Source organism: Patiria miniata, unplaced genomic scaffold, assembly GCF_015706575.1.
Source record: "Patiria miniata isolate m_02_andy unplaced genomic scaffold, ASM1570657v1 HiC_scaffold_5, whole genome shotgun sequence".
Taxonomy (NCBI): Eukaryota; Metazoa; Echinodermata; class Asteroidea; order Valvatida; family Asterinidae; genus Patiria; species Patiria miniata.
In genome coordinates, this window is record NW_024037072.1 from 41,160,613 (window position 1) to 41,187,430 (window position 26,818).

Below are 26,818 nucleotides of genomic sequence, written 5' to 3' on the forward strand. Positions count from 1 at the left end.
AGTAAATAAATTACTTTTTACTGTATAATTTCAAAGAAACTTTGACAAAAGTAGTTTCAAAATGATGTCCTTCATGATTACCCAGGCCTCGCAGCCATATTGGAGCACGGTGACACAAATAGTTTTGCAGAGTTTGTCCAATACCAGGAGATCAGGAGATATAAACTTTCCAGTGATTTCAGCGGAAAGTTTAATTTTTCGACACTTTTTGTCTTTCTTTATCTTCTTTCCAGGCAGCGGCTGAGACCGCCTATGACATGGTCTCCCCTGGGCCCAGCGTCTCCAGCCGGGCCATCACCTACGGACCGTTTGGCCAGTCCAGGTTGGCCAGGCAACCCACCGACTTCCGGGAAGGCATGGCCAATGCCTTCAACGTGGTCAGAGAGGTAGGAAGGAAACACATCCAGGAACAAATTTGTTGGCATATTGATGAAAATACAGTAGAGAATTGTGTTTTAATTTTAAAATGACATATACAAGTTCAGTATTAGGTTTTGCCCTTCACTGACGTGTAAACACTGTATACTCAGTGTGTTACCCCCCGAGTGAAAGTTTAAAAAATCACTCGGTGGGACTCGAACCCACAACCTCCTGCCTTCTAGTGCAGCTGTCTTACCACTCGACCACCGAGCTATCAGGATCGGTTGGCTGGTTCGAATCTGATGTAGCAGCGGGTACCGCAATTAAACTATTCATAAGATGGGATTTGTGTAACACACTGAGTATACAGTGATTACCTAATATTGAATTTACATCACCCCAATGCAAATTCCATCTTATGAATAGTGACGCATACACGAGTTAAAAAGTCATTGATAGAAAACAAAAATGAATTTGTTGATGAGCGCGTGATGGATTTGTGATTTGACTTGTGATGGACTTGACCAATATTGTCTGACAGTCCAAACAGTTCCTGACTTGCTAGAAACATCTCACAATATCTTAGTTAATATCCTAGATCCCCAACAAACCTATACATTTTCTTATCGACACCAGGGTTTGGAAGATGCGGCCATCGCCATCGTCAAGGTAGCCAAGGAGGAGCACGAGCACAAAGGCGTGTCCGGAGCGGTGGGGGGCATCCTCCGTCAGATCCCGCCCACCGTCATCAAACCACTCATATTAGCCTCAGAGGCTACCTCCAGCGTGCTGGGCGGGATGAGGAATCAGATGCAGCCGGATGCACGCAGGGAAGACTCTGAGAAATGGAGGTCTGAGAAGAACAAGTGATGGGGATAAGTAAGGTAGACAGATACATACGCTAGCTAGTTTGTTTATGGTGTAAATCAAGGATCTCCTATTGTCCTCATCGTCGATCTTTTGCTCATACTTTTTTTGCAACAGCTCCCATTGGTTTTGTACATGTTTTATAATCGAGGTCGTCCTCGATTTGACTCCTGTTTTCAATTACACAAGGATGTTTTACATGTGTGTCCTCGATTTACACCTTAAATATGCGCCATGACAGGCACCGACGGATACCTATCACACACACAGAACCTTAAATTTTAATTTTGTAGAGTACTTGTATTATTCTCATATTACTCCTCTACATTGAAAGTTCCCTTGTGGGCATAGACTAGCTCCGCGACAGTCATTTTCTGAGGTGGAACCAGGCTCCCACGAGTCGCGCTCAGGTAGTAGGCACACACGCTGGGCTCCTTCAATCAATAGGGTTACCACATGCGCACGCCTTGTCTTCAAGAACGTGTGCGGCATGCACGCAAATATGGTTCATCCTCAGAAATGGCTTATAATTTTGTTTACCGAATCATTCTGTCGTTCTGTGTTCCCCAGTTGCGTTTCACCAACAGAGGGCAGCAGACAGGTTTGTTGTAATCAGAGAAATACCTTGATATTGAAAAGGGAGAATCAGTAGAGGTTTTTGTGTACAAAACATCAGAGATATAGAACTGAAGCTTTTGGATTGTTTGCCAAAGAATGGACTTTTTATTCGAATTGTTAACGCTTGTGAGATTCTTGTTAAAAAAAAAAGGAATGTTAAAATTGAAATCAGCCAAGAAGGTGAGATTCCATGGGACATTGACTAGTGCAAGTTTTGAACAAGTAATTTGAACACCCAGCATAAAGATTCAGTCAGTTCTGCTTTACTGAATTTTCTTGCTCATTTTAATTTCTGTTTTTAAGTGAATCTAGTCAGTTTTCCCCTGGAGTTTATTTGATGAAAGACTGTTTTGATTTTTAAAGAAAGTCACTGTTTTGCCAAAGCATTGTACATGTATAAAGCTGAAAAAGTAGTTTCAATTTTATGATATGATTGGAGAAGGTGCAATAGGAAGATGAACTGATGAAAGAAAGATATTGGTTAAAAATGAGAGAATGCAAACCTTTGTAAATATAATTTAGTAGCTCTTTGTACAGTGGATCTGACTAATCAGTTAAAGGCAAGCAGAAATTGAAATCAATTTTGTTGTTAATCAGAATTGGGTATTATAAAATGTGCGGGTGTTCGCTTACAACAGTTTTTACTCCGGACTTTGGATCAAATTGAGGGATTGAGATTAAGAGTGCACTGAATGTTTTCCTTATGGGTGTCACCTCAGTGTCTATGGATTACCGCCCATGAAATTGCTAACTGAAAAATGCTAAAACAATTTAGAGAGATTTTTATGAACTCAGTGCAACACATCAAGCAATTTCCCCTTCCATCTCGACAAAACTATTCTGTATATATCTTGGAGGGGGGGGGGGGGGGGGAGGAGGGAGGTGGGGGGAGGGGGGAGGGGGTGATGACTTGACAGTTTTCCAGGGATGGGGTTGATGATACTTTGACCTTAAAATTGGTGACTTTTCTGGATTCAGTGTTAACTCTGTTGGGCCAGACTCGAACCCCAAAGACAAGAAAAACCTAAATATCTGAGAAACAAGTACCAGTTTCGAAAATACATGTTGTGTTGTCTTGAATATTCAAATTGTTGAGTTCTATTACAGCTAATTTGAATTTCTATCAAGGAACTGATGCTTTTTGCAGGTTTTATATGTTTGTGCGTCAAATTTGACTTGTCCGTAATTTTCATAAGTCAAGTCTCGGACCATTCTTGTATACTTCTGATTACATTCACTGAACTTTTATGGGACACGCTCTGTCGAGAAAATGTACTTGCTAAAGAAGGAACTACCACGACTTTGTGTCGATCATAATCAATCAGCACGATCAACGGAATGGGATATTATTTCAAAACTTAATTTTTTCCCTAATTTATTTAAATCTTTAATTTTCAAGAATTTTGTGAACAAAAGTACAGCTTGAAATTCTTTAAATGGTGAACGTGCAACCATTGTTTGAACACTGAAACGAAAATTATTGGATGAGCCCACAGTTAAAAAGGGGATCTTTTTCCAAAACGCCGTCCTCCTTTGTACACATTGCCAGAGAGCCATTCAATAATTGTATCTACGCAAAAGGCCGAAAAAAAAAAAATAGGCGGTCTCTGGTCAGACCAAAGTTCTGTAATTGATGCGGCGACGCGTTGTTTTTTTTTTTTTGGTCGGCTTTTTTTTTAACCTTGGATTGTACAGACAAGGTGGGTACTATTTTGCTTTTGTTGTGTCCTCATATACATTGGTGTCCTCCATCATTTGCATTGGTGCCCTCGATCATTTGCCTTGGTGCAATTTCACCATTCCTTGGTGCTCCTTGGTACAACAATTTTGAGGAGGTGCAGCAATAGAGATCGCTGTTGTAGCTACCGCGGAAAATTTGAAAAAAAAAGAAAGATTGATGTGCATGATTAAAATCGACGCGCGCGCTGACCAGAGACCAACTATTTTTTTTTTCTTGACCTAAAACGGCATACATGTAATCAGAGACCCATGTTTGCAATTTTGTTTTTATGCCTAAACGTACATGTGTAATGTAACCAATGATCTGGCATGTTTCAATCTTTTATGCAAGAAAAGTATTTAAACAATGCAAGTTCAATATGTTTATTCACCAAGCAGTTGCACACGTGTATATTCGGGCAGTCAGTTTTTTAATGTACACATTCTTGTATGATTTTTAAATTTCTTAATACCATATCAAATGAAAATTATTTAGTCAAAAATGAGAGTATGATTTTTGTGTAAACTGTAGATATTTGGAATAGACAACTAAGTAATATTTATTGAAATTAACACATGTTGTAATCAAGTCCAGATTGAAGTCCCAGGCTGAAACAGTATATGGGTAGACTTTTAAGTTCCCTTGACTCAAAAAACTAAAAGAGGGAGAATCTAGGAGATGTAAATTCAAGACTGGGTTATGCCCTTTTACAACCTATTTTCTTTTTATAAACGCTGTACATGTATACTCAATTGTCGGTGGACTTGTTAGAAGAAAAAAAATGATGTAAAAAAATATGTTGGTGACGGCAACGCCCAATATTGAATGCAATGGGGCTTGTGACTTGACTTAAGACAGAGTGATTTGCTATATACGTACTCTGACTTTTCAGAATTTGATTACCAATCGATTCTGGAATTTAAAGTACAGTTGACCCTCATTAGTACAAACTCAGCCGGACCAAGCTGAAATGTTTGTTATATCAGAATGTTTATCAAGTGGAATGCTGGTCCCATTCATTGTGTACTTTATATAAAGCACAGTTGGGACCCAGGCATTATGTTTGTTATAACCAGAATTTGTATTAACAGAGTTTGTACTAACGAGAGTCGACTGTTTATGTACATGTAGTCTCCTTTTAATGTCATTCAGCTCTTGGATATTTGTGTGGTCTCAGCAAGCCCAAATTTGCCGAGACTTGAGTCTGAGACCACCAAGACCTTACAAGAAAGTCTGTTGGAGATCATGATCAAGTCTGGGCCAAACCCAGATCACAAGTCTGGTCCTAATATCAACCCAGCTGTCCAGTTTTGGACTCTGTCTGCTTTTGGCTTGTACATGTATCTCCTTAAGCTCAAACAAACCAGGACTTGACTATGGGCTCCGTGCGCAAGTACCCCCTCAACGGTAAGAAAGGGAGAGTTGGGGGAGACCACTGGGAGAGACATTCGAACGCATTTCTGATGATGCCTGACACTCACATAAAGATGCTATGGCTTTGTATACATTCAGAAATAAAAATAAGTTGTGCGTACTTCGCGCTATACGTGCGCGAACCAATACGTGCACGCAGTGTGTCCCGCCCACTAGGTTCGCAAAAGTGGTAAAAAAGCGCCCTCTCTTGTTTCTGCACGGCAATGAAAAGTTGTTTGCAATACCGTCATCTTTTAGGTGTGTGCTTTTGTTTAACAGGGAAGCACACGAGTAGAACTCTTGTGCAGTCATTGTTAATGAATTAACATGACAAAACAGAATTCAAAGATGGTTGCTGAATGCAATCGATCTATGCGTGATTTTAGTTTTAAAAAGTTGAAGTACATGTAATTGAAACTGTTCAAATTAACTATGGTTGATCCATGGGTGCTGTGGTCCATTAAATGCATATCCAAAAAAGGTTTCTGTCGACGGACCAATAATATTTGTGATTTTGAAAACTTGGTTCATGTAGTGTTCATTATTGCATTCAGTGTAATAACAGTAAACTAATCACCAAAGACAGAAACCAGCTTGAAAGTAAATTCGAAGTTAACTTTGTTCATATCAATGTGAATGCTGCCTTTGTAATATTGTAAAGTTAAGAGGAAGTCATAGTATGAATTTGTTCATGTTATCACGACAAACACTGCTGTCTACTGTGTGAACTCTGACCCTTAGTTTTGGCACTACCAGTCCCCCTCCGCTTGCTTCCAACCTTTGCTTATTGTAAAACTGAAGTGTTACAAAAGAACAATATTGCAGCAATAGTTTTTGTACTTTTAGTCCTAAAAAAGACATGTTACAGATTTCTTTTTATCACCTCTTGGGCAAATTTCTGGCTTTGGTGTTATACTGAATCAACACGCATTGTTAATGATTCATGTAACAATTGTTTTCTTTAATTTTTAAAGTGTTGTGAATATTAAAATCTTATAATTATACAAAGCAGAACTTAAGAAGTTTTGAGTGATCTTTTCCCCGTTTTAAAAATTGTATTTCACTGTTTCAAAAGGCAGTCGCCGTTATGAAAGTGCCTATCACTTCAGTTGTATCTACAGTTGATATTATTTTGATTTCTCTGTTGAGATGAGCATTGTTTTTCTTTATCGAGATGGGGGGGGGTAGTGGTAGGCAACTACCCCCCTTTTTGTGGGGGGATGGTGTCTTAAATCTCCTGAAAGTATCGTAAATTGGACGTTAGAAAATGTTTAGGTTTCCCAAGTCCTGAATATGACAGTTATGAATAATAAACCCAAGTAAAACCAATTATGGCCAAGTAAAAAAAAACAACAGTTGATCGTCCCCGCCCGCATCCTTTTTTGAAGCTGCATCATTTTTTTTTTCCTCACCTCAAACAGCAAACTTTTTCTTCTATTTCGTGTTAGTAAAATACATAGAACATGTTTAACATGAATATTTGGACTCACTTACTATAAGGATAGCTAATTAAAGCCGGCCATCAATTTTAACCGAAATTGGCAGCCATTTGTAATTTAAATACTTGGCAGCCATCTTGGAAAAAAAATTAAAAATAGAAAATAAATAGCCCCTAATCTTTTTGAAAGAAAAACCGGACGATCAACTGGGTTTTTTTACTTGGCCTAAAAGAAAGAAAGCAGCAATTTTATTTTTATCAACGGGTTTAAATCATATTTATTTTAACCACAAAGTAGGATCTTTTTACATATACATGTAGTTACAAAAAAACGCACATGACATAGTTCTTGAGGAAAATGTGCTTTGTCCCATGATTTCCTTGTATTGGCCACAGTCCAAATAATCTTTCCCAACAAAAATTCCTGTCCAGTCCATGAAATGTGAATCGAACAAAATGTACACGCTTGCTTCTGTCATCCAGAACAATGTAAATGCAGCTAAAAATGACAGAGAAATTATATCTGTTGGCCGTAATTAACCTTGCATTTTTTGGTCTTCGTGACCTACAATGGCATCTTCTCTTATCTTCTTTTCACCTGCGTATAGCAGTAAACAAAAATTGTGACAATAAAGGTAACTTCAACTTCATAGTATATTAAAAGAAACATTAAAAGTATAGAAAAAAACGAAGAGAAATGATGATCAGAAGTTCAAGTTAATAGACTATATAAATCTAGTGGGTCACTTGCCCCCTCTTCCCCTGATATCTGGTCGTCTGTTTTCAATAAAATATCACCAGCACTTCACTTAATCCTGCTTCACTTTAACAATTTCGACAGAAAAAAAGTGCCTCTTTTTTTCTCTAGACAAATTAAGTTAATTCCATCCCCTGACTCAAAACGCAGACATCTACAGTAAGCACCGTCGATATATCGATATTATCAATTATTCTATATCATTTTGATATTGCTATTGCCGATAGCAATTTTTAATCATATCCAAATATCAAAAATGTTTGATATTCAGGACAAGTATCAGTTGTTTGTGCTTTTACTTTCTGTTTATCGTTTTGCTGTATAATGAACATCATGAAATAAAACTCGGCAGCAACTTGTGCTTGTGACTCAACATAAAAACATTGTGAATGCCATTAGCGTCGCTTTGTGCTCTGCGTTTGCTGGAATTTACGCTCTCCTCCAATGTAAAACTATAGTTAAAATAAAATGCCCGTTCTGGACAAACTCACTGTGCTGAGATTTGTTTTAAAAAGTTTAAGCAATATGCTCCAGAGAAAGCCATGGAAAAGTGTCATCTTTATGGTCTATGTTTACATGGGATAATCGATATACCGAATATTTTTAATATTGGATTTCCGATCATCAATTTTTGACAATTCTGATATCGACAGTGCTTAATCTACAGCACCTGAATACATGTACATGTATTCTTCTTACAACTTTGAACAGCATTTTTTGTTCATCTTGATCTCCACAACATTTTTTAAAAAAGTGATCTCAAGACTCAAATGTGCGTTTAAAAAAAATCATCCTGTGTTAAAAATTTTTCAATGGTTTGAAAGTTGCAATCAAGATAGTTCTATCTACCATTAATTAAATGTTGGCATGTTCACTTCACAAAACCAAATTCTGAGGACATCTCCAATATTTTTTTATTTCTCCTCTTAAATCATTGCAAAAAAGTTCCACACTTGTCTTTGTCTCTGAAGTTTGGTCTACCTCTGATGTCAAAATAAAATAAGCACTTTTAATGCTCAAAGTAAATTAACAAACTGTAACATTCTGTAAATTAAGCATCATAATCCTTAGATAAGGCCAAAAAAAAAGTCTCCGGTTTCTGGTATGCGCGCGCGTCGCCGTAGCCATGCGCGTCGGCAAAAAAATAAAAGATGATGTCTAAAAACAGCCAAACTCACTGGTTTGACTGGAATCCTGCTGCTGCACAATTTTAACGTGATTTTAGATGGGGTTATGATCGAGAATAAGCTGTATGTGGCCTCTCCGGACTCCCATATATTTGCACTAAGTTTAGTCGGGCACCATTTGCAGTCATCAGCCGACATTTGAAGCAAAAAAGACAGGTAAAAAAAAAAAAAAGCCGCGTCGCCGGCTCGCCGCACCACTTTTTGGGCAAGCTCCATACCAGAAACCGGAGACTTTTTTTTTTTGGCTTACATCATCATGATTCAGTTTTAAGTAGCAAATATGGACTCGGTACTTGGTCTATGTTTTCTTATGTACGGGACCTGAAATTAAGAACCTTAAGTCTGCAGCCAAAGTGAGAGGCTAAACAGAGATGTGGCAAGTCCGCTTGGTAAAGAGTTTCTTGTTTGAGCTTGGGGTGCTGAGTTCAGGCTAATCAATCTCAGCGTCAAGGTCAATGTAGAGAGTCTTGCAGGAAGCAAAGCTGCAAGCTGACAGAGGTGTGGATGGAGATTCTAACGGCTCATCTGTAGGAGGCATCAGTGGGTTGTCACAGGCACGAAAAAGCTCTCTAGGAGTAGCCAGAGGCTGGGTGGGGAACTGACCACAAGGTTGGGAGTCGCCGTACAAGGCAACGGCAACACCTGGGGTGAAAGGCGGTGTCGCAGGAGGGAGAAACTGGCACTGCATTGCGGGTGTCGTGTCGTTTAGTGTGCTTGCGCCCTGGGTGACGGAGATGTCAGTTGGCGGAGTTACGGGTTCCTCATCAGGAGATGAGCAGGGAGGGTTGTCTAAGGAAGTTGGACACTCAGAGTAGCTCTGGTTGGAGGTCCAAGAGTGAGTGCTTGGAAAGCTTGGAAAGCTTGGAAGGTTGACCTGATGGTGTGGATACGAGTCTGAATAGTGACGGGAGAGCAATGTCTTTGTTGGGTAGTTGTCGCTGTAGCCAGGTTGGGGGGCTGACTTGGGCATTGGACAGCTGTGGTTGTCTTGAAAGTTTCTGATGTTGTCGGACTGAAGTTCCTGCTGAGGGAAAGCAGCAGAGAACCCAACTTGGGGAGTGGCGTTTGGGGCTGCAAATCTCTGAATTTCCTGTGGGTAAGGAGTGTTCTGTGGATGCATCCAGTTCAAATCAGAGATCTGCTGTTTGGGGGAAGCACACTGGAAGCTGAACTGGTTCTGCATCATCCAGGAGGAAGTTGATGGTTGGTGAAAGTTGAGGTTATGGGAGGGTTGGTCCTGGGGTAGCATGGCGCCCTCTGGAGGCTGGCGAGGAGAGGCTGTCACGGGCTGCTCTACCAGATGCTGCCTGTTGGACATCATTGACAGCTCTGGCAGCTTTGGCGAGATTGTTTCCCAGTTGTGATGAGAGGGTTTCACCGCCATGGGAGACGCCCAGTGTTGCTGACCCCCTCTCATTGGAAGATTGTCATTTGAAGGCCTGGGATGGTCAAGGCTTCCGGCATTTGTCAAGGGCCAGGGCGAGACTGCACCCCATCTGCTTGGAAGAACACCCATCGGTTGCTGCCTTTGGTACCAGTCTCTTGAAGGAGCTGTCTGGTCTGGAAAAGGCCTGCCTGCAAACTGGGAATGAAATCTGTAGCCACAGTCTACCCCTTGGTAGTTGGGTGGAGAGCTCTGCTGGTGCCCATCCCTTGGGAACTGACCAGCTTGCTGACTTGACTCCGCCTTCGTTTGAGGGAACACCAGCACATAGTTGGGGGATGGGCGAGCTGTAACGGGACGACTGAAGCAAGAACTCTCTGAAAATCCTGAGTCTGAGGACGAAGACTGTCTGCTCTGCTTGGTGCTTTTTCCACACTTCCTCTTGAAGCGGACTCGGCGGTTTTGGAACCAGGTCTGTCATGAAATAAAAACACAAGGATAAAAATTACCATTTTCATGGAAATGGATGATTGAAGCAGGATTTAGAGGCATTTAGGATCATTTGCATTTATCTCAAAGGTAATATACATGTACCAAATTTATTATCAAAAAAGCTTACTTGAAAGATCGTGCACTGGTACTAAAAACCCATGAAATTATTCCATCTGGCTTGCTGCCATTTAAAATAAACCAGGAAGTGTCGGTGATTTCCAACGATCAGTAAACTGACTGATATTTGGAATGAAGAGTGCTTTGGCGACAAAATGTGTTGTGATCAAAAGGTTATGAATGGTTTCTCACTGTTTTCTCTAAAAGTGTATTATCTGCTGAGCTGCAACTTCAAAGGGTTAGCATTTGAACATTCTTCTTGCATTTTGAGCAGTGTAATAATATTTGAAACGAACAAAATGCATGAAAGGCGAATGATCCTATATGCCTTTACTTTGGTAATTCACAACTGAGGCTGTGCCAGATATTGCAATATTTGATCAAGAAAGAGATCAGGCATTTTTCATTCTATCCATTATCAAAGATTTAAGTACTTATTTGTTGATATCAGTAGTTGGAAATAAGATGCAATTAAATCTTTAACAAAGGAAGAGAGCAGGGAATCTTCATTTTTACGTATTTTATTTGGAATATAGTACCTCAGTTCCGTCCCTTACCACTCATACGAAAGTTCTTTTAGATTTAATATGTCAGACCAATTAAATGTGCGTTCCCCTTGCTATTTTCGAGCGTCATCCTGATCAATAGATTCTTTTTCTAAAATGGCTATTTTTCTAGCTATACAAAAGTTATTCACCTTTCGGTTGAGACTTCGACCCGAAAAAAATCGGCGTATGTTTAGTTATTGAATTATTACTTAACAATTTCGAAACATTGGCTGCCAGACACTAATTCCTGTTCTCGTGGGGGAGGTTGGTTCCCCCCCCCAATCAGTATTGATAATGTTTGCAAAGCAGATCTGTTTGTGCCCGAAACAAACAACTTTTTCAGAGGTTTGCAGACGTCCAAAAACGGAAAAATATAGTTTGTTGTAATAAAACATACAAGACACAAATTTGTTGAAGAGCACGGGAAACACAATTTTAATGATCATACAGGGTGAGTCAAAAAAAGCGCCACGCAAACCCAAACAAATATATTTAATATTTTTTAAAAAAAAGTAGCACCAAAAATAATAATGACTGGAAAGCCTATTGCAAAAGCTACTTTTAGATAAAAAAAATACCGAAATTGCTCAATCCGTTCAAAGAATATCACCATTTAAATGCAATGACCCTAAAACCTGTTTCGTCCAAAAAAAAACCCAATTTATTGTGTATTCTGACTGTTTGGAACAACAACAAAAATTAAATAAAAGATACCTTTTTGAGACTTTGATTACAGAACTCATAACAGGGGCTTGCGACACCATCACGGTGTCTTTGTCAACTGGTGTTATTGAGGCCCTCACGTGACCCGTGATGGTGTCGCAAGCTCCTTATACGAGTTCTGTAATCAAAGTCTCAAAAAGGTATCTTTTATTTAATTGATATAATAATGGGACAGGAAACGAACTTTCATGCTCAACAACAAAAATGACACAGAATACTTGTTTCAACAACTGTAGTACACAATATCTTTATTAACTACCCTGGTTAGGCAAACAATATGATTTATAAATCCACTTTTTTTAAAAGACGGGTCTTCAAAAGGACTTTGTAAAATATTTTAAACTTTTAAACTGAGCTTTTATCGCTGGTGATGTTTGAAGACAATATGACGACGCTTCTTGAAATCGCATTTTTGGACGAAAAAGGTTTAAGGGTCATTGTGTTTAACTGGTGATATTCTTTGAATGGATTGAGCAATTTCAGTAATTTTTTTTTCATCAAAAAGTAGCTCATGAAATTGGCTTTCCAGTCATTATTATTTTTGGTGCTACATATTTTTTAAAAATGAAATAACTCACCCTGTATTTGTTAATAAGGGAATAACAGTGTGAGGAGCTGGTCTTCACTGCGTGATAATGACCGGGTGTGGGGGTGGCTGCTGTTAATGGACCGAGACGAAGTCGAGGTCCATTAACAGCGGTCACCCCCACACCCGGTCATTATCACGCAGTGAAGACCGGCTCCTCACACTGTTATTCCCATTAATAAATACCTTTTTAACGAAATAAACAGTTAAAATGCTCCAATTTTGTGACTTTTTTTCCGGCGATATTTCCAGACTTTTTTGTGTTCATGTTCATGGGCCATATTTTAGCTTATGCATGGTACCCTGTCTCTTCAATAAGCGTTGTTATATACACCACAGCTGGGCCCAGGCTGCGCTGGACAATTGCAACGTCTTCATTGCGTACGCGTACGACTTCTGCTGCCGTAGCCAAACAAATTACAACAATGTTTTCATATTTTTACCTGATGGAGGAAGCTGAAATTTTGTTTACACATTCCTTGTGTCCAGAATTACAATACAAAGATGCTTGGTTTAGAAAAGGTAAATATGTCGATGGGCGAAGTATTTACAGAAAATAAATCGTAGATCTACGCTTTCGTCGTAACATCCTCAGTATAGTGCACTGCCGCTGTACGATGTCGTTTAAAAACTTCCTAACGTGCGCGCACCCATAGCAACTGTGTTGCGTACGCGCGCGTCAGTATCACGCGAAGGTGGTTGAGCGCATGTGCAGTGCTGTATTGTTACAAGCTGCCGTATGACTGTTGTAAATTTGGCCAATCATTGCCTTCCATGGGGCTGGATCAATGCTGGTTCAGGGGCCATTTATTCGCTTGTTCTTTGAAGCCGGTCTTTATATCACCGTTAATGCCCGGCCACGTGATCGAGTCTTGACCAATCAGAAATCATCAACTCTCCAAGGTATTTATTAATGAACAGTAAAGGGCCATTAGAGCTGATTTTTGCAACCCTTGCACGCTAGACATTGGGCTGAATGTATCTGCCCTGGACACGGCTAGGTTTTAAGACACTTCAAGTAAGCACAACAGTTTCAATACCATTACACAAGTTCGAAGAAAGGAGGTGTCAATTCAGAAGACTTTGAACAGTATACAAATATTGAATGCTTCGAGTGGTGTAGTAAAACTAGCCTCAAATAGAATGGTCCATGGATCATCGAGGGAGGCTAGTTTTACTTCACCACGAGATAAAGCATTCAATATTTGTTTTATAACACTTCACCCACAGATTCTGCTTGATTTTAATATTTTAGATTATTTAAATCTGAACACGGTTGAAATAAACTTCAATTTCAATACAAAATTGATGGAAAATGTATTTCTCTCTTCCAAACTACCCCTTCACGAAATGTTTGAACCCAAGTCTGCGGGGCGCTCTCTTTGGAACAATACGCGCTACGCGCAATGCGCGCACCAGCATCCATTTGCACACAAATACCGTGCCGTGGAAATAGTACTTTGGTTGCCAATGGTATAGTACTTTGGTTGCTACGGGTATAGTACTTTTGGCCGTGCACAGAAAGATAGCAAAATTAGAAAGTAACATGTGACTCGCTCTCGGCCAATCAAGACACAGAATCTGTGGGTGAGGTGTTATAATAGGTTTTATCTTGTTAAAAACAGCATGGGGAGATCACAAACTGTCTAGGAAAGATCAATTACCTGTATTGCTTTCAGGGGGAGTCTGCTGACGTAGGACAACTGATTCCGAAGGACAGAGCTTGGGTAGTGGCTGTGAGCGAAAGTCATCTCCAACAGTTCCAGCTGCTCGCTGGTAAAGTTTGTCTTGGGCTTGCGCTTGTTGCCAAGGAAACCCCTCTTTGTTGGGAGCGGGGGCTGGCACTGGTAAGGCTGTGGGGGCGTTTGATGCACACTAGGTGCATAAGGGTGTCCGCCTGTGTAAGAAACAAACGAAAAAGGAATCACTGCTTTGTACATTTAAATCTTTTGATTCAGTCAAACCACTGCCAGTGGCGCCAATCAGTGTTGGCTAGTGGGGAGAGGAGGGGATGACCATACAGCAAGATCCAATAATTGCCCAGCCATTTAAAAAGCGTAAGGGTAGGGGGGAGGAGGGAGGGGGTGGACACCACATCACACAAGGGGTGCTGTTCATGATACAAATGTAAATGGAAACTTGTGCGCCTACCTCCCTCAACCTTACATAAAAACATGGCATTGAAACATTTTGTACTGTCTGTTCTCCCCTGTTCTCCGTTTTTCAAAATTATTGAAAGGGCCCATGTAATGGAATTTTTTTATTGCAATCCTTGAAAATGCGACTCTGTTTCCCATTTAGGCCAAATAAAAAAAAAAAGTTAAGCGTCTTCGCCCACTTCCTTTTTGGAGGCCGCCTCCTTTTTTTTAAAACACGAAAAAATTATAAAGTTTAAACAGTGACATCATTTTGGCCTATTTGTCTGGTGTATCTAGACCATATAAAGCTGGTATGTCAGTCCTGAGTCCAAGTGGCGGCCATTAAAAAAAAAAAAAAGCTGGTGGCCATCTTGAAAAATAGCCCGGTCAGGCGGCCGTTTTGGAAGGAAAAAAAAAAGGGCTTCCTCCTTCCTTTTTCTCAAAAAGGCAGGATGCTAAAAATGTTTTGTTTTTTTATTTGGCCTTAACCTTATTTCCAATTTTACTTTTTGCCATTTTTAAGGGTATTTTGGTGCCTTTTTGGTTTTATGCTTATGAGAATCTCCATATTCATGAGCAAAACTGTGATGTCATTCCAGGCAAAAACCTCAATGTTACAGCTATTTCAGCACAAAAATGTTGCTCAAATTTTGGATATTTTGCTGTCGAAAAGTTTGTTTTCTTTGGTGATTCGTTGCTGTGTCTGTAAGCCAATGAACAAACCTCCTGAAATGACATAACAGCAAAAGCGCCATTAAGTTGTCTGGAAATTAAAGCAGGGAAAATTGTTAATGCTTAAAGAAGTGCACTCTTCAATAAAATTAGCCAAAAAGGAATGTCACATAGTTTTCATACATTTAAGAGGGGCAGAAAGTTGCACAAAATGTGTTCGTAAGAAAAGTCATCGCATGGACCCTTTAATGTGTCCCTTGAAATGTACCTTTGTGTCAATTAATCTTTATTTTTAATCTTCATATTGCCATTTTTAGGGCATTTTGGTGTCTGTTTGGTTTTTATGCTGATGCAAATTTCCATATTCGTGAGCAAAACTGTGATGCCATTCAAGGCAGAAACTTCAGTTTCTGAGTTTCACATCTGCTTCAGCATAAAAAGTCACCAGAATTTTAGGGGTTTGCTGTGCTGAATTTTCTGCTTTCATTGGTTCATTGTTGTTTCAGTATAAGGCAGTAATACCATGAGAAAATTGTAGGCACATGTTTTCAATAAGCATAATTTTGGATTTACAATTTGAAGAAAAAAATCCCAATCTGATGACAGGAGTGTTCCTAAAAGGGACACCACATCAATAGCGCCGTCAGTTGTCAAGAAAAGCAAGAAACATTATAAATGTTTAAAAAAGTGGGGTTTTTTTACCAAAAAGGGATGCCTCATAGTTTTTATGCATTTCAGAGGAATAGATATTTGCTACAAATGTGTTTTAGTGTAAAATTTATTTCATGGCATGTTTAATAAATTTGGACTCATAATGAATTTGGAATTTTGGAAAGTTACATGATAACCTGCAAATCTGCATTTTTTTTTCTCACCACAAAAATTGAATGACCCACCACCCTCCTTGTCAGAAAGTGGGGGATAAATCACACCCCCCCCCCTCTCTTTTTACGCCTATGACCACTGCTGTGTTTTATGGAATGTTCTGGATTTGGCTATAAGCACCGCCCACTTCATCTACAAAGTTCCCATATACACTTTTGGTTGAAATATCAAAAGTAGCTTAATTCGAAGACAATTCCCGAATCATTTGGTCATGAATATTAATTCATGTAAATTTTCAAATTTTTTTTGTGTTTGATATCTTCTAGCAACCATAATTCAACCTGATATATAATTTCCTTTTTTATTAAAAAAAATGGTACAAAGATTATGTTTTCAGAAACTTTTCTTATTTTTTGTCATGCCCCTCCACTCAAATTAAAGTGCGTTTTGACATATACTGAACCTTTTTAAAGGATATCTGCACACCTTTTTAAGACCAAGTAAAAAAAGAAACCAGTTTCTTGTCACCGCCCTCTGGCCTTTTTTCCCCGCATACATTCATACATTTACAAAACATTTCCACATTATTACTGTATTTTATTTTTTTTCCAACAGCACTGTAGCTATGTAAAAGGGTTCCGGCTCCTGTGTCTGCCGCCATCATTTCTTCAAAATGCCCCGCCAAGAAACTATATCGAAAAAAAATTACTCAGCCTAAAATCCAGGCACCTCAAAGTTGTGGGAAAATGTGCAAAGTTATACAATCAAATGTGATAAATACTATCAAAAGTTGAACTAAAAGGCAACTTTATTTTGCCATTTAATGTTCAACAAACTGTCGACAGAAATGAAAAAAAAAACTCAAAAGAAGCAAGGATTGTAAAAGTGGGAAACCGATCAAAGTAACAAAATATCACAGACAAGAATTAGAAAAACATACTAATAATCATTTTCAAATGTTTTGTATTATAAATTATAACCAATGCCTCTAAGTCTAACCTTGCACGTCATGCTGGGAATGGTTTAGTGGAGTCTGCGCTGGGCCTGTCGGCGGGTGAACATGCGAGGCGTCCTGCCGCATCGTGACCGACACCACGGTGGGCGTGAACGGCGCGTGAGCCTCCATCGGCGATCCTGGTTGCTGCCTTGGGTATTCGGAGCCAGACTCCCGTAGGCTCGGCACGGGAGAGGAGCCGTCGGAGGGGGAGACCGCCTCAGGTGACTTGGGTGAATCTGTGCTGACTTCCCTGCCGTCCGCTTCGCTCATCAGCCCGTTAACCTGAGCCAGGAGGCTGGCATCGCTCATCAGTTCCCGGACTAATATTTGCGTCTCGGCTGAGTCCAGAAGAAATCCTAGATCCGCGGCAACTGGGGACTCGTTCTCACGAGAACAGAGTTCCTTGCCCCCGGCCATCGAAGATGCGGTGTTTTCCTGCGTTGTTCTCATTTCGTACCCGATCCCATCTTTGAGGCAAAGGTTCAGAGGTTGATAAATGTTGGGTGACGACATCCTCAAGACCGTTCCCACGGGAATGGAATCAATAAATTGAAATCTGACACCGTTTTTCTGGGTATTGGTGGATTGACCTTGTTAAGTTTTAATACATTGTATGAAAGATAACATCAAAACCCGCCCACATTACAAAGTTATTTTTTACAATGGACCACTTACAGTCGCACCCGTGCCCGTGTACCTGCAATGATGCGCTGGCTTTCTTGATGCTCATTGGACATCGTTTAATAGGTTTTTCTGTGACGTCAAACACTTGTTTATAGGAAGCTTGGAGCTAACATTTTGTTAGTTTTGTGACAAGGTTTTGGGCAGGAAAAAGCAAACACTTTATATTTTTTTTTACAAGTGAAGGCAACTTTGTCCATGGCGCTATTTGCCGAATGGTGTCTCTCACTTTACAGACGGTGTGGAAGTGTCTTGGTTTAACCTCTTTCAGTTTGAAAGGCATCTGGGATCATTTGCATTTAACCCAAAAGTAACTTCAGAACTATTATCAAAAAGCTTACGTGGAGTAAAGATAATTCCATCTGGCTTGCTGTCATTTAGAACAAATCAAGAAATGTTGTTGATTTCCGACAAACAGTCAATTCTCTGAATTTTTGGAATAGAGTGCTATGGTGACGAAATCGTGTTTCGTGATCAAAAGTTTCGTGATCACTGTTTCATCACTGTAATGTCCACTGAGCTGAAACTTCAGCAGATTATTATAGGTCTTGAACATTCTTTTGGGGGTTGAGTGGTGTTATTATTGAATACGAACAAAATGCATGAAAACCAAATGATCCATACTTTCCTCTAAAATTTCTCACCTTTAAATCGTTTGCTGTGCTCAATTTTCTTAAAATTCACCCTTAAAGAATTAATAATTCACAGTTTTACGGGCATCTTAATGGATCGACGTTATTTTGGTGTTTTGCTAAAATTCATAATTTTTAATTAATGTTTAAGAAATGCGAATTTGGCAAAAGGCGCTTGGAACATTTGATGGAAAGAATATAGTGTCCAGACGCCACTTCAGCGGTTGTGAACAAAGTCTATGGACAGTCAAGAAAGTTTTTTAAGTATTTCCTAACAAAATTGGAAATGTTTCTCAGTCCCAGTCTTTCTTATGCTCATCTACTGCATTACAGACCAATCCATGCGCGCGATCAATTCTATCACGAAGGCCCCTTTCAATGGCGAAAGCATTGTGCTAGCTGTTGGTCAAATAATAATCCGTTACTGGGCAGTTAATTTGTATCTCCATTGAAGGGGGCCTCGTGAGTATTATATTAGTGTACAATAATCACATGCCCTGATTCGTCTATAGGCCAACGTAAAGGATGTGCTTTCTAGCCAAAGCACAATGTAGCAATCAGGGAAGTCACATGGTATACTCATCACATTTAGACATCCAGAATAGAGAAGTTGCTCGCCCCTCACACGCCCTCGTTTCGAGCTCCTCGAATCCTTTTGTCAGGTAACAAACTGCCCTGGTGATCAGTTACCACAAAATCTTTTTGAAAGCGGTGTGCTAAGAAGCATCCGTGCCGTTGTATACTACGGGTGGGGCCGCTGGGCCTTGTGATATCTGCCGCCGTCCCCTGTGATATCCCCCGCCGTCACATCAGTCGCGCCGCTGAGGGCCGCTTCGGTAACTTCAGTCAGTGGTTGCGCCTTGACAGGATCTTTTGTTTGGGCGCCGCCCATGGGTGGGGTATGTCCAAGACTTTTATACTCGACACAAAGCGACAGGATCAACCCTAATCCCTCAACTCACATAATACAACTGCAATGAAACAACAATCCCCCGTAGATTGCATAAGTATTTCTGGAGTTATATTACAAAGGCGAGGAAATTGAATACATTTGAATAGTCTTGATATAATAGGGATTTTAACTGACAACATTACCTGTAGGCCTATCACCCTCAAAGAGTTTTCAATTCACTGCCATTTTAAATGTCATCTTTCGAAATGTGTATTGGCTGTAATTCAACTCGCGTGAACACAACCGAACGACACACGACAAGCCAATTTGCAGGGGGGGGGGGGGCGACACATGCCCCAGGAGATGCACGTGGGCTCCCCTACCTTTCAAGGGTCATCATCACCCACATGAAACAACGTCATCTGCCTTTAGTTCCCCCATGGTTCCCCCTTGAAAAAATGCGCAACCAGATTCCCTCATGAAATTTGACCCAGTAACATCTGCCGAGCGGGAGGTGCGTGTCTTCAGCATGAAGGACTGTCTCGTGGAACTTAGTACTGGGTCCTAGCAATGGTACTATAGTAGCAACTTGTCTCTCTCCTCTACAACACTCCCTCCACCTTTCTGATCCAAAAGAAAAATAGCCCTCCGCCCCACACTGCCAAGGCCGGATCCAGAGAAAAAAACACACAATTGTTTTGGGTGGGGGGGGGGGGGGGGCAAAAAAAATTGTTTCCGAAAAAGTGGGTCCAAATATTTTCCACCCCAAATTTAATAAGAAAGGCAAGGGAAGGGGTGCAAATGTATTGCTTTTGTTGAGTTTTGTGGGTGATGGTGTACGCAATGGCTGCCTTTTTTGCCAAGTTACTAAACAAAACTTGGGTTCGTTTTTTTAGCGAAGGGCCGTTGCCCCGCCCCCCCCCCAGATCCGCCGTTGCACACTGCTCGCCTATTTAAAGACATTTATGATAATTTGCTTTTCATGCATTTTGTTCCTTTCCAATAATAACACCACTTAAAATCCAAAGAACAACCTTTAAAATCCAAACTGTTGAACTTGAAGATTCGGCCTAGTGCGGGATATTTCCCTTTCGAGAATGAAAAAGTATGCACAACCTGTTGATCAAGAGACACGGTTTCGTCAAGAACACCCTTTATTTCCAAAAATCGGTCAATTGACAGATCGTTGGTATCACCTACATTTACATTTCTTGATTTCTCCTAAATAACAGCAAGCTAGATGGAATAATTTCACGGAATGTTTAGTACCAGTACGATCTTTAATCCAAGTAAGCTTTTTGATAATAGTTCGGTAAGTTGGGATTACTGCAAATGACCCTATATGCCTTGAAGTCCGCTCATTCCTAAATGTATCATTCCATTCCTAGATGATGTTCATTGCTCATGAGTATGAGGCAACAATATTGTAAATGTCCCTTTCATACAAGTTTAGATAAAACATCTAGATGCTGCTATTAAGGGATGTTATCTCTGAGTTTATTTGAAAGCTTGCCGAAACGTACATTAACGGCCCCGAAGATCATCTTATTATCATCTTATTGGCCAGTTATGTTGGGAGGGGGTGCCACTGGCATATAGGCCTACCCGGTTGGTGGCCTGGGGTGTGTGGCGCCTCGCCAAATGATCTATATCCCACTTTGCTTCTAACAACATGGCGCCTTTTTCTGAAGGATCGGTGTTAGGAATAATCGGTTATATTTCAATTGCGAAATGTTTCTCCTTTTCCATATATTCCGGGGGGGGGGGGCATAGTGGGATAGCTCTCAAGCGGGGGGGGGGGGGGGGGGGCTTTCCCAGTTACATTACTTCAATTTGGTCAGACTCATAATTCTCCATTGTTTTGTCTATTTTTAATTTCCACAGGAGACCAAGGGCATATCCGGGGGGGGGGGCCAAAGGGGGCCATGCCCCCCAAAAAACGAAACCGATTTTTTTTTTTTATGTGACGTCGCAATAAAGGCAGGCAATGAGTACACCACCACCTTTTCCTCAAAAAAACATTGGTTAAAGTGGTCAGAAATTGCCTCAGATCGCACCACAGAGCATCTAGAATCCAAACAATTTTGGAGACAAAGTAATTGTGTACAAACACAATCAAAATACATCTAAGACGAATTCGTTTCTTTGTCCTCAGTGGTATATATGAGACTATTTGAATATATTGAAAAACAGATTTTTCGAAGCGAATTGCTCGAGACCATTTTAAACGGAAAACTCCACCTCTGAACAGTAAACACTTGGCAGTACCTGTTGTTGTTTATGTAAACCAGCGATTGGATTGTTATGACCGTTCATGGACAAGTGAATACAGATCTGTAGAGCTAGGACCCTAGCTCTATGGTCTGAATGAGTCGCCACTTCACGATGTGTGTATATATATTAAGCCGCGTATGTCAACGCCAAGTGATAGACGGTGCAAAACTCTGGATAACATCAGATAGAGTAGCAATCAAACTACGATCAACGCACAGCAGCCAGACAGTAGGTATCAGTGATGGGGGATTATCAGTGGATCGGCTGCAAATGTGTTACACAATGCATCAATGTTGATTGGGTCAGTTGCATAGCAGAGACGTGATGCGTAACAGGAAACCCTGGGAACAAAAATGCGCACTACGACCCATTTAATAAACCAAAAAGAAATAAGTAAGTAATGGTATAGCTTTTCTTCCGAACGAATATTTTACATCCGTCTTCGGTCTGGATGTATTGTAGCCTTATTAGGGTGTAAAATTGTTCCTTATGGACTGTAAAACCTTCTAGAACATTGCTCTAAACCGAAATCTTGAAGAGGTAAAAAACAATTTGATAAGATCTATTTTTTAGAGAACCTGATTATCTTCATAAAATAAATCGACATTTCCCCTAAATACTTGTAAAAAGTATTGATAGGTTTCTATAGGGACTCCAGCTCCCCAGCCTTTGTTGAACAATTGGGGAAATGGTGGTTGAAACGAAAGTTTGAATCTTACCGGAATATTTCTCTGATCAGACTGCAAACTGCCCATCCTAAAATTTAGTGTCAGAAAACAGAGAAGAATTCTAGTTTATTATGATGAGAGTGCAACCCGTTTTCCTCCTTATTTTCTATCTAAGTTTTCACCAAGAACAAATTAAATTTCCAATGGCCTTCACACAATGGAGGTAAGCAGGAAAGGAACCGCCAATTTGTGATAATGAAGTATATTAAGAAATCGTGCAGCGGGAAAACTCCTGGGTCTGTACTTTTATTTAACAAAGAGGGATTTTTTTGTGCAACGATCAATTTTTGAAAGTTGAACACGACGCGATGTATTTTTATGGAGATCGAAGTTTTAATTTGGAGATCCCCAGTCTCTTGCTTTCGGCTTATCGCGTGCCGACGTCGTGGGGGGGGGGTGTATTCGATCTCTCGCCTCTTGGTGCTCGCCATGCTCCTCTTCCCTTGAACATTTTTTTCAGCGGGTTGTTTGGTATGGGGTCGGGTAGGGATTCGGAGATTGCATTCGTCCATGCATGTATTTCTTTTACTTAAGAACTAACATGGTTCGACCTGTTGTTGACTGATGGAAGGTTGGATCGAGTTTTGAAGATTGAACGACCCAAGTTGGCTTACAACTGACGAACTTCGAGGGCTATAATATTATGTGTTCATATGTGGCTGAGAACTGTGCTGTTTAAATTGTTCTTTTGCTTTTACTTCGCATCTAATCAAAAACATGGTTAACGTTGTTTTGGCTGTAAAAAGGTGACTGCTCTATGTTCCGACAACCTAGATTGTGTTACTCCCGGTTAGGGTTAGTGTTAGGAATAGGAATATGTGCAGTCGGAACATAGGGGTGTCGGAACATAGAGGTGTAACCGTAAAAAAACCTAAACTTCAAACAGCATCTGACCAGTGTAGTTTGTCATGAAGATTGTTCTTGGCAATAAATGCCCGTATGTGTCTTTATTACTCCATGATCTAATTGGCGGATGTCAATGGAAGAGGAGATTGGTTAATTCGTTTACACAACGTTACCTTGAAGAGAAGGCATATGACTGTGGGGGAACAAGGGCGGATGAAGAACACAATTTTTTTTGATTCTAGATGCTCTGTGGTGCGATCTGAGACAATTTCTAACTACTTTAATGTGTTTTTTTTAGGAAAAGATGGTGGTGTACTCATTGCCTGCCTTTATTGCGAAGTCATCTAAAAAATAAAACTAAAAAAACAAACAAATTGGATTGTTGGCTTTTTTTGGGGGGGGGGCATGGCCCCCTTTGGCCCACCCCCCCCCCCCCGATCCGCCCTTGCGGGGGAAGAAATCCCACCCGGTGCACATTTTCCAAGCAACAAATAAATTGCTCGAGTCAATATTTGTCACGTCACTTAAAGGAAAATACAACATTTGCAAACATCGAAAAATAAAACTACCAAGTTGTTACGAAATACTTTACTAGGATGTTGGTAAATGACAGTCTAAAAGCATCCTGTAAAATTATGGCACCTGGTGTGAAATCTTTTTTTTTTAAATGGTACTCTGTATACATTTCCAACGGTGGTCAGCCGACCACCGTTGGAAAAACCTCACTATTTTTCAACTACTGCTCCAAATTTACCATTTTTCAGTCCAATTTATGTTTGTTATTGGTTCCATGTTCATGACCAGGTGCAGGCCAGCTAGACTGGTTCCCTTACCTTACAATATTATTTTCCGGCATTTTTTATCCATTTCATCTTTAGTGGAGTCAGGGAACCAGACTACTTGAATATTTTTGTTTTTCTTGGTTTTTCCAGTATTTTCGAACACAAAACTTGAAACATGTCAGTGTAACAATATTTGATCTATTTTACTAACCCCCCAAATAGTTCATTTCTGAAAATTACAGCAAAAGCCAATGATGTCGGTAAATGAGTCTAAAGCATCCTGTAAAATTATGGCACCTGGTGTGAATTCATTTTATGGGTTAAGATATTGTGTTTTACTGCCCATAGCTTGGGCATAGTCAGGACCTCTATCATTGTTTTCATCCTAACTCAACCGCCTTTGGAAATGCACAAAATCAAAAATACTATCAGTTACAAAGTGATCAAATTATGGAGTGGAAATTCATCGAGACAAGTGAATACAGTCTTGTCAAATCATTAATACCAAAAGTTTGAAGGAGTCGCCACTTCGAACAAGATAGCTGGACTGTCTCATCCTTAAGGGTTTCCTGCTCATAATAGCGATGGTCATTGCTTACAAACACCCGTCAATCATGTATTGTTAAGGCTGATGGCTAGTTTGTACTGAAGACATTGATACAAAGTGGTGCCAAAACGCCCTGCATGTTTTCAATGGTGGTTACGGGTTATGGAGTCGGTGAATTCAAAGCTTTGAAGTTCTCTGTGACAAGGGTTGTAGGGTTATACCGCAGTCTGTGTGTGTGCTGTCGGCGCTCGCGTGCCGCCTACAGGGACAGGGTAGCCTAGGGTGTGATGACACTCTTAATGCTTGCCATTCAGTTCATTTCTCTTGCTTGAAACGTGTGGTTGGGTAGAAGGGCGATTTTGTGAATGTATTCCTCTTTGGATATTTTCGTTTTCGCGTACTTATGTTTGCAACCCAATTTGGGCCATTCCTTACATGCTGCATGGTTAAGACCTGTTCGAAAAGAGTTTGGAAGATTGAATTGCCCAGGGACAGGCCTACAGCTGTCAAAAAAAACCGACGGGGTGGGGGGGGGGGGGTTGAGTGTGGTGGATGGATATGAAGGGGGGGGGGAGGGTGAGTGAAGGTGTGTCCCGGAACATTTTGAATGCAATTTTGGGAATAAATTTAGGAACTTAAGCGTCCACCTATTAGGTTTGGCCTCATTTTACTAGTATACCGTTAGTCAGCGCTAGCGCTTGAACGGGGGTTGCACACCCCCCCCCCCCCCCCCCCACTATATTCGCAACTGCCGCCATTGGATGAATTGTCTTACGGATAAAATATATGGCGGAAGAGAGCGTCATCATAACTGGCTTTTCTTTTGGGGGACGTTATCTAAAACTCAATTCAATCCACACCAAAACGACACACGACAAGCGAATTTGCAGGGTGTGGGGGCACATGCCCCCAGGAGATGCCTGTGCCCCCCCCCCACCCCTTCAAGGGTCACCCACATATTGAAGTCTTGAATTTGAAACAAAATCATCTGCCTTTAGTGCCCCCTTGGTATGAACTGCAAAGCGGGAGGTGCGTGTCTTCAGCATAAAGAAGTGTTTCGTGGAACTTCTCTCTACTAGTAGCTTGTCTCTCTCCTCCACACTCCATCTACACTCCCTCCATTATTTTGATCCCAAAGAAAAAATAACTCTCAACCCACACTGCACGCCTATTAAAAGGCGTATAGGATCATTTGATTGTCATGCATTTTGTTTTCCTTTCAATAATAACACCACTCAAAATCGAAAGAATGTTCAAAAGCGCAACCTGTCGAAGAGTCGAATAGCTCAATGGATATTACACTTTTCGAGAAAACAATGAAACACCATGCACAACCTTTTGAGCACGAAACACGATTTCGTTAATAAAACTCTCTCTTTCCAAAACTCAGTCAACTAACTGATCGTTGGAAATCACCTACATTCCTCATAATTCGGATGGTTACTTTTGGGATGAAAACAAAAGACCCTATGTGTCTTTAAGTCTGCTCATTCCTAAATATGTCATTCCATTCATAGATAATTTTCATTGCTCAAGAGTATCAGGCAATTTTTTTATTTGTAAATTTCCCTTTCAAATAAGATCAGATAAGTAAACGTCCAGATGCTGCGAAGGGATATGACTCTGAGTTCATTTGAAAGCTTGCAGAAAGTACATTTACGGGCCCGAAGACTTACCATCCTATTGACCAGTTGCTCGAGACCATTTTAAGCGGAAAACTCCACCTCTGAACGGTAAACACTTTGCAGTACCTTTTGTTGTTTATGAAAACCAGCAATTGGATTTTTATATGGCCGTTCAATGGACAAGTGAATACAGATCGGTAAACTCATTATTATCTTAAGGGATGTCTGAATGAGTCGCCACTTCACGCTGTGTGTATATATAAGCCGCGTATGTCAACGCCAAGTGATAGACGGTGCTAAACTCTGGATAACATCAGATAGAGTAGCAATCAAACTACGATCAACGTACAGCAGCCAGACAGTAGGTATCAGTGATAGGGGATTATCGGTGGATCGGCTGCAAATGTGATGACACATTGCATCAATGTTGATTGGGTTAGTTGCATAGCAAAGACGTGATGCGAACAGGAAATCTTGGGAACAGAAATGCGCACTACGACCCATTTAATTTATAAAAAAAAAAAGAAGTACGTAAAAAGGGTAGCTTTTCCTCCGAACGAATATTTTACATCCGTCTTCGGTTACGATGTATTGTAGCCTTATTAGGGTATAAAACTGTTCATTTTGGGCTTTAAAACCTTCAAAAAAATTTCTCTAAACCGAAATCCTGGTGGGGGTAAAAAAAAAACAATTTGATAAAATCAATTTTTAGAGAACCTGATTATTTTAACAAAATAAAGTAATATTTTCCCTAAATACTTGAAGAGTTACTAATTTCGGGAAGGATTGATATGTTTCTAGTGACTCTGACTCCCAGGCCTTTGTTGAACCTGTGGGGAAATAGTGGTTGAGACGAAAGTTTGGATCTTACCAGAATATTTTTCTGATCAGACTTGAAACTGCCCATCCTAAAATTTAGTGTCAGAAAACACAGAAGAATCCCTATAGGAGTTTATTGTGATGAGAGTG

At 40.4% G+C, this 26,818-nt stretch overlaps 2 protein-coding genes across 2 annotated transcripts in view; one reads left to right on the forward strand and one right to left on the reverse strand.

Annotated features, from left to right (window-relative positions):
* The window catches only part of LOC119742125 (autophagy-related protein 2 homolog A-like), a 92,833-nt gene extending 90,132 nt beyond the window's left edge, over nucleotides 1–2,701 (forward strand). The window contains exons 42-43 of the mRNA XM_038218156.1: nucleotides 234–386; nucleotides 997–2,701. Of these exons, the coding sequence (XP_038074084.1) occupies nucleotides 234–386; nucleotides 997–1,230 (387 nt within the window). The 3' untranslated portion in view covers nucleotides 1,231–2,701. The remainder of the gene's footprint in view (nucleotides 1–233; nucleotides 387–996) is intronic.
* Nucleotides 2,702–8,541: 5,840 nt separating this feature from the next.
* On the reverse strand, nucleotides 8,542–17,477 carry LOC119741192 (CREB-regulated transcription coactivator 2-like). The gene is made up of 3 exons (XM_038216907.1): nucleotides 16,845–17,477; nucleotides 13,875–14,107; nucleotides 8,542–10,218 (listed from the first exon to the last, which is right to left on the reverse strand). The coding sequence occupies exons 1-3, from the start codon at nucleotides 17,353–17,355 to the stop codon at nucleotides 8,791–8,793; spliced, it is 2,172 nt and encodes a 723-aa protein (XP_038072835.1). The 5' UTR covers nucleotides 17,356–17,477; the 3' UTR covers nucleotides 8,542–8,790.
* Between the last annotated feature and the right edge of the window lie 9,341 nt (nucleotides 17,478–26,818).

What these genes read in the sequence shown, in the direction of transcription:
- LOC119741192 (XM_038216907.1), bottom strand. Translation starts at nt 17,355, where the DNA reads ATGTCGTCACCCAACATTTATCAACCTCTGAACCTTTGCCTCAAAGAT. An exon ending in TTCCCAGCATGACGTGCAAG is followed by an intron (nt 14,108 to 16,844) that starts GTTAGACTTAGA and finishes TTTCTTACACAG; the next exon opens with GCGGACACCCTTATGCACCT. An exon ending in TCCCCCTGAAAGCAATACAG is followed by an intron (nt 10,219 to 13,874) that starts GTAATTGATCTT and finishes ATTTCATGACAG; the next exon opens with ACCTGGTTCCAAAACCGCCG.